This window comes from Protomyctophum bolini (assembly GCF_963924005.1).
Source record: "Protomyctophum bolini genome assembly, chromosome: 12".
Classification (NCBI taxonomy): Eukaryota; Metazoa; Chordata; class Actinopteri; order Myctophiformes; family Myctophidae; genus Protomyctophum; species Protomyctophum bolini.
Genome location: NC_137873.1, coordinates 35,755,902 through 35,764,058, shown reverse-complemented (window position 1 = coordinate 35,764,058; position 8,157 = coordinate 35,755,902). Strand labels below are relative to the sequence as shown.

Here is an 8,157-nt window from a genome sequence, read left to right as displayed (position 1 = left end):
TGAATGACTCCTCTGATTGGATGATTAGCTCCAGACGGTAAATGCAGGCTTTGTCATGTGAGTTAAAAACTTTCCCTGGTGTGAAAGAATATATATTCAAAGTGTTGCGCCACATTTTCACGATTTTGCAAAAAAAAAAAGAGCAGATCTACAAGTGTAGATCTGCTATTTTTCAACAGCTAAAGTTTCAAAATAACGGCCAAAGTAGCTATAATTAAGGCGACACAGCTGTGCGTTACCCGTCCTAAATGGCTTAACAAACGATCGGGTGGGTGGCTGTGGTGGCTTTAACGTATGATCGCTCATGCAGGAGACATCCTCGCACGCACACACACACACACACACACACACACACACACACACACACGCACACACACGTGCATGTATTGTGCGTGTTTGTTTTCATTCACATTTGGCTATTCACACACTATTATATATTCCTATTGCCGTTTTCTCGCTGCCTCGCCGTCTTCAGGCTCTCTCTACACAGCTGATATCCATCTGCCTAACGCACAGCGGCGGCAACGCGCATGTATATATAGGAACACTCCTTTTGTGGCAGAGCATACATACACACCTGCGCATGCTCACGCACGCACACACACACCCACACACACTTGCACACACAGACTCTATACAGGGGCATAGCCGTGCATTGAATACAGTGTGAATCGCATTATTGCTGATGTATGGCTCTTGCCCCGAGGCGCTTGCATGCAGTTCTGTTTTCCTCATGGCCGGCGCTTTATCAAAGCGAGGGAAGAGATGAAACGTTGGGCAAAGGAGAGAACGAGAGAGAAAGGTAAAAGGACGGCCCAGGCTTTGTCTTCCCTCGTTGACATTTAATCAGCCCCAGGTAGAGAGAGAGAGAGAGAGAGAGAGACACTCTACTGGGTACGAAATCACTCCCCGTGTAAAAAGGTACATTCCAGCACCTGTCCCTCCCTTATTTGCGGTGCTTAAGTAAGGTAAAAATAGCTTTTCGATAGCGTGGCGTTTGCAGGTTTTCCGCCTGGATTTTGTGCTGTGCGGAGGAGGGAGCAGACTGTGGTTTGCAGAGTGCTGCACTAAGCATTTTATTTCCCCAGAATAATGGGCAGCACTAACTCAGAGATGTACCTGCAAATGGTGGCGCGGCAAACAATTAAAATTCCCCTCACTGACACTGACATGATGGTGTTTTTTGTCTTCTTCGTCTCTTCTCGACTCCAGCTCTAACCAGCTCTAACCAGCTCTAGCCTGCTCCTCCTCCTCAGTGTTTGAATTCGTCGACTGAAACTATACGACGAAAAATGTCCGTTGAGGCGTCGACTACCTTTTGTTTCACTGACGAAAACTAAATGGAAACTAAATGAAAACTTCAGATATGAAGGCTAAGGCTAAAAATGTTGACAATTTCGTCAACCAAATAAAAACTAACGTCAAATGTAAGGGAAGGGACTAGTAGTGGACAAGAGATCCAGTATGAGTTAAAGACATTTTACACTCGGTTGCATGTTGAGAATAGCCGATCTACAAGCACACGGCGCGTCGCATCGAGGTCCACATAAAATGCTATTTAGTCGACTGTAGATTTAGTCTGCTAAAAATCGCATGACATTTATAGTCGACTGAAAATAGTCTCAACACTGAAGCATTTCAGGTGACTAGTATATATGACTAAAACTAAAATGGACGTTTGATTCAAAAGACTTATGAAAGAAAATTCGACATTTTGCTGCCCAAATCAACACTGCTCCCCCTCTCTCCCTCCCTCCCCCCATCCCGCTTTTTGCAGCGGCGACCGTCGAAGACTTCTCGGCGTCGTCCGTGACCGAGGCCGGCGGCGGTGGCGGCGGCGTGTTCACCACAACCGCCGCCGCCGGGTCGTCCGTGGTGAGGGGCGGCGGGGGGGCGGGGCAGGCCAACGCCACGGCGGCGGGGGCGGCCGACCCCCGCGACGGGAGAGACCCCTTCGAGGACAGCAGCAGCCGCGGCGGTGGCGGGACAGGCACGGCGGCGGGACCCACGGTGCCCGAGCTGCCCCCGCCCACGCCGCGGCGCTTCTGCGAGCCCACCCGGAGGCGGACCATCGACTGGCCCCAGACGCACACCGGCTCCACCGTGGACCGGCCCTGCCCCAAAGGGACCAGAGGTAAGACACTCACCGGCTCCACCGTGGACCGGCCCTGCCCCAAAGGGACCAGAGGTAAGACACTCACCGGCTCCACCGTGGACCGGCCCTGCCCCAAAGGGACCAGAGGTAAGACACTCACCGGCTCCACCGTGGACCGGCCCTGCCCCAAAGGGACCAGAGGTAAGACACTCACCGGCTCCACCGTGGACCGGCCCTGCCCCAAAGGGACCAGAGGTAATAAGGCCCCTCAAAGAGAACGCTGTGTGTGCGTGTGCGTGCGCGGTTATAATTCATTTTCTCCCAGTGATAAGTGACTGTGACAGCTGTTAGCCATTGCTAGGTTACAGGTATAATAAGGCAAATAAAGTGGAATGATATATTATTTTTAATAGAGAGATTCAGTGTTATTGAAAATGCAATAGACAGAGGAACATAATTGTGTACATTTCTCAGTAACCATAATGATGGTTATGATTTATAAATGGGTTTTTTTTAGCTAGTATATGAGACCAGCTACGGTATGGGTGCAATAGCACACCCATATGTGAAATAAAAGTATAGGCTACCTAAACTTAGTTCCACCATAAACGTAATTAAAATAACTACTGTCAAAAAGTAAGACAACATTTTGAAATGTTTGCCGTACAGGCAATGAATGGGCCTTATACGTATGTCTCGTAAACATAATAAAAAGTTTATTAGATATAAATTAGCGATAAATGTTATTTATTCATTTAATTAGCATACACTATCTTAATGTAGACATGGGGGGAAATACACAGTGGTGTTGTCACCGGCAGCGTGACACAATGCAATGTTCTAGACACGCGTTTACATTGTAAAACAATTAAGAATGGCCCCCGCAGGGCATAGAGACACAGTAGTAGCGTTCTCCACTGCATGTCTGACACTTGAAGAGACATTTCTACCGCTGGAAGTCACTCAATGTGATTAGTATAGATATATCAGTAGCACAATTAGACATGTTCACCCTATGGCCAGACATATAATGAAGTCTGTGTGTTTGTCTAGGGTTTTTACTGGATTGCTGAATTCCTACAATGCCCATAATGCTTTAGTGCACTTGTGGAGAGGGGGGGGGGGGAGGCTGCATGGAGTCATGACAAAATAATATTAATATTTTTATAATAATATTTTATATTACACACATAAAAACCTGTAGGAAAGTGTTTCTTGTGTCCTAAAGATCATTAAAACCGCAGAAACCGTTTAAGTAAACCTACGTAGAATATTGGTGGTCAAATAAAATATGAATTCATGTTTTTTTTTTTTTTTTCTCCTTCAACTGAGGGAGTCGGACCGCTGTTTTCTGGAATAATTACAACCCAATTTAACACCCTGGTCCTAATTTAATATACAGTAACAGTACTGCTAGTTGTATTTCAACATTCTGATGTCAGCGAAAAACTGTCCGCAAGCCTAATTGGGGGAAATCTTAGACTTTGAGCAACGGTACATTTGGTAATGTACGTTGGGACTCGCAAACCAGCCGGGCCGATGAAATCAACAACGCGTGACAACAGAAAGGATTTCCCCCGCGGCTAAGACGTGGGAATACTCGACAACTCACCCCGGTGCTTGGCCGTTTTTCCTCCCGGAATTCTCACCAGTGAGGGGGATAACTTTGTAATATGCTATTGGCTGTTTGTGTTCTTTTTGGAAAAATATAAAAAAGATACTCGAGTCCTGTGGAAAGGCTATATTATTTTACTTATATTGACCCTATAAACGATTTAGTGTTATTTAGTGTATGTAAGTTTTTGCCCACTCAAATGGTACCTCGTCAGATAATCCCCACATACCCTACAACAACTTCTGTGAACAGACTTCACTGTAGTAGCTTTTCATAAATTATATTTGTACTTAGGCTGTTCTGCTGTCGTGAAAGTTTATAGTTAGAGAAATTCAAAGTCCAGCCGTCTGCTGTCCAGCCTCTCCCACCCCTCACTGGGGAAGATTCTGGGAGGAAAACGGGGTGAGTTGTCTTGTTACCAGACGTGGCACCCAATGGTCATTGTTAGCACATTTTGACTTGACAACGGTGTCTGAATCGGACGTGTTATACCTTTGAAAACCCCCATCGCGGAGACCGACAGGTCTGTCATAACATACAGGAGGAGGAGGGCTACTGGCACAGGATCAAAGCAACCAAGAGACAATGTTTTGACTGTTTGGAAATGTTACCTATACACACGAGTGTGATACTGTATGGTGGACAAGGTGGTATTTCTATACATCTGATGTCGTTGTAATGACATATTTTACACTTTGGTTGCATGCTGAAAATAGCAGATATACAATCTCACAACGCATCTGCTATTTTCAGCATGCAACCCAGCATAAAACTGGATCTCTCGTCCACTAGTCCCTTCCTAACATTTTAGTCTAGTTTTTAATTTGTTGACGAAATTGTCAGTATATTTAGTTTAGTATTTAGTTTTAAGTCATCATAGATTCGTTTTTATTTAGTTTTAGTCAGTGGAAAAAAGGTAGTCGACGAACATTTTTCGTCTCGGTTTCAGTCGACGAAAACAACACTGCGTCCAAGCTGACGTGTTTGTGTTTTGTGTCGTTTTTCTTTCAACTCGCAGGCATCGCCTCCTTCCTGTGCACGGTGGCTGCGACGTGGGGCTCCAGGGGACCCGACCTCAGCAACTGCACCTCCCACTGGGTGACTCAGGTCGCACAGAAGGTACGACCACCACCTGTCCCAATCTGGAAGGAAGAAAGACCCCCCTCTCTGTGCTCACCGCCCTGCCCCGCCAATAGTAGATACAAAGTACAATACTTAAGTAGAAGTACTTAGTTACTTTCCACCACTGAGTTCACTGAGGTGTTGCGCTTATTGAACCAATGCTATTGATTATAATTTATAAACCAACGTACATACAGTAGTTACCACCTCCACACTATAGGATGAAGAACAGTCTGTCATATCTGGCCTTGTTCCTGTTGGCCAGTGTTGAGTTTGGCAGCAAATTTAGATTTGAGGTTTTTTGTTTTGTCATAGTCTCTTGAATAGTTTTAATTTAGTTTCTTTGGTCACATTTTAGTCACCTGGAATGTTTTAAAGTTAGTCTGGTTTTAGTCGGCAGGTGATTTGGTCGACTAAGATGTACTTTGGCGGGCCTCGATGCCGTCACATAATCATAAGATTGTAGTCGACTAAAAGTGACTTAGTCGACTAAGTGTTATTGGAAGATATTTTGGCGGGCCTTAATGCCGTAGTAATGGCTGATTTTACACACGATCTACAAGCTCTGCTATTTCCAGCATGCAACCAAGTCAAGTGTAAAATGACTTGTGTCTTTTTACTTCTACTAGATCTCTTGCCCACTAGTGTCTTCCTAACATTTTAGTCCGGTTTGTCGACGAAACCGTCACCATATTTAGCCTTAGTTTTTCATCGTAGCTTAACCCTTTTTTGGGCCGGGAACCCCTTTTGGTGTTTTATAAACATGTTATAATTTAGCTATTGAAAAAATTGCAGATCTACAAGCTCATAGCGCACCACCGAGTGGCGCGCTACGAGCTTGCTTGTAGGTCTGCTATTTTTGAAAAATCGTGAAAATATTTATCATTTTAGTTTCCATTCATAGTTTTTGGTCAGTGGAAAAAAAGGCAGTCGAGGAACATCCCCCATCGTAGTTCACGTTGACAACATCAACAGTGACCTTTGACCCAGCCCTCTCCCCCCCCCCCCCCTCTCCCCTCTATAGATCCGTAGCGGTGAGAACGCCGCTAACCTAGCCAACGAGCTGGCGCGCCACACGCAGGGCCCGGTGTTCGCCGGCGACGTCAGCTCGTCGGTGCGCCTCATGGAGCAGCTGGTGGACATCCTGGACGCTCAGCTGCAGGAGCTCCGGCCTAGCGAGAAGGACTCGGCCGGACGCAGCTTCAACAAGGTACCGTACGCCCCCCCCCCCCAACACACACACACACACACACACACACACACAGACAACACTTTGCTCTCTAATTGTGGCCTCTCGTTTAACTCGGCTGCTCCGACCTCATGACACCACACTGGTCGTGACATTCATTAGAAGGACCCCTTACTGTGTTATACACGCTGCGCGGACACGCACGCACGCGGCCACACACACACACACACACACACACACACACACACACACACACACACACACACGGCAGCTCTCTCTGGTAATTACTGGCTTTAGAATCACTGCCTCGTCCTGGCAGTTTGGAACCTAACGGAGCTAATGGCCGTGAGCCCCCCTGCCAGCACACAAAGAATAACTTCAGTACTTGGCAGAGGCATAGAGCAACCCCCCCCCCCCCCCCCCCCTTAAATGAGCAAAGCCCTGAGACCTAGAAGTGATACTTGAATCCTGATTCAATTCGTGTTTTAACTTTCTTTTTTCCTGATGTAACAAGTTGAGCGCAAAAAAACACCATCATGGGGGGTCATTTGTGTGTGTGTGTGTGTGTGTGTGTGTGTGTGTGTGTGTGTGTGTGTGTGTGTGTGTGTGTGTGTGTGCACAAAGCTAGCCCAGGGGCTCTCATTACATTATACTTTTCCATGGATAGGACCATATACATCGCAAAACAGCAAAAGCTCTGCTATTTTTGGAAGAGTTTTACTTTTTTCTTTTTTTTGGACAAAATAGGGATGCCAAGGTTGAATGTGCAGGTCTCGCATAGCCAGACAATCAAGAGATATCTCATATCTACACCGATATGTCTGGGGAAATCTAAATTCATTGAATGGGGCTTGGAATGGATGGGCCGATCGAGGGCCAGGGCCTTCTCCCTTCCAATCCCCCCCCCCCCCCCCCCCACCACTTTGAACACCCTGTAGTGCCGTGCCACTGTTTGCACTATAACCCATTCTGACCTGAGATCAGATTCATACGAGGTTTCCACTGGACATACACACTGGTCTGATTAACCCATTCTGACCTGAGATCAGATTCTAAAAAATGTCAGTCGTTCTTCGATCTTTCAAAAATAGCTGACCTACAAGCTCGTAGCGCGCCACTCGGTGGCGCGCTATGAGCTTGTAGATCTGCTATTTTTCAATAGCTAAAGCACGACATGACGCTATAACACCAAAATGGGTTCCCGTTCAGAATGGATAAGAGCTAACTGATTGCTTAGATGAACAGCCAATAAATGTTCCAATGTATTAGGCACCGGGCATGGAAACAACCAGCAGGCATGTGATTGTTGTCAAACGGCATTGCCCTCCCAAGAGTATACCGCCGTTTAAGCGTGTTAAAAGCATTCACACTCATGTCGTACCACACGCACACACGGTCGTATGACAAAATATAAACCCAAGTCTTTTAGTTTTCCACCACTGACAAACATATTAGTATAGCGCTCGCCAACCAGAGGAGCTATTGTTCCAACTTTGTCTCGGTCCAGGGAGAACGAGTGGGTCTTCTGTGGGTTTGTTGTGCAAGAGGAGAGTGAGTTTGCTAGCCAAAAAAACCCCCCAAGAGTTTGGTTGTGTGGGGGGAGGAAAAAAAACAATTTCATGTGATTTATTTATTTGCTGCTATACTGTTTTTTGTTTTTTTTTTGCTCCGTGGATGCAATCCAGAGCTGGCACAAAATGTCTGGGTCTCCATTTCATGAAATACAAATGAACCCAATCGAGCTTTTTTGTTATCGCCTCAGATGTGTTTTTTTTTTTAAGCGTCACTAAATGCAGAGCATAGAAATCTAGTCTCAGCATTTTTCCCCCTCGTCCACAGCACTGTGTGCATCTCCGCCGAGCTCCCAGCCCCTAACCAACGCTGTGTTGATTTTAGTTTTAGTCATAGTCTCTTGGTATTTAATTTATATTTAGTCACATTTTAGTCACCTGGTATGTCTTAGTGTTTTTAGTCGACTAAATCTAAAATGTATTTCGGCTGGGCCTTGATGGCGTCGTAATGGCTGATTTTACACTTGATCTACAAGCTCACAACGCGTCACCCTGCGACGCGTTGTGAGCTTGTAGATCGGCTATTTTCAGCATGCAGCCAAGCGTAAAATGACTTATCTGGATC

General features: G+C 46.0%; 1 protein-coding gene across 1 annotated transcript; it reads left to right on the top strand.

Moving 5' to 3' along the window:
- Positions 1-765: 765 nt before the first annotated feature.
- On the top strand, positions 766-7,896 carry LOC308326245 (adhesion G protein-coupled receptor L2-like; the record flags this gene model as incomplete). Its single annotated transcript, XM_080779053.1, has 5 exons — positions 766-802; positions 1,778-2,134; positions 4,729-4,829; positions 5,857-6,042; positions 7,861-7,896. 5 exons carry the CDS (start codon positions 766-768, stop codon positions 7,894-7,896), a joined length of 717 nt encoding a protein of 238 aa, XP_080635179.1.
- Between the last annotated feature and the right edge of the window lie 261 nt (positions 7,897-8,157).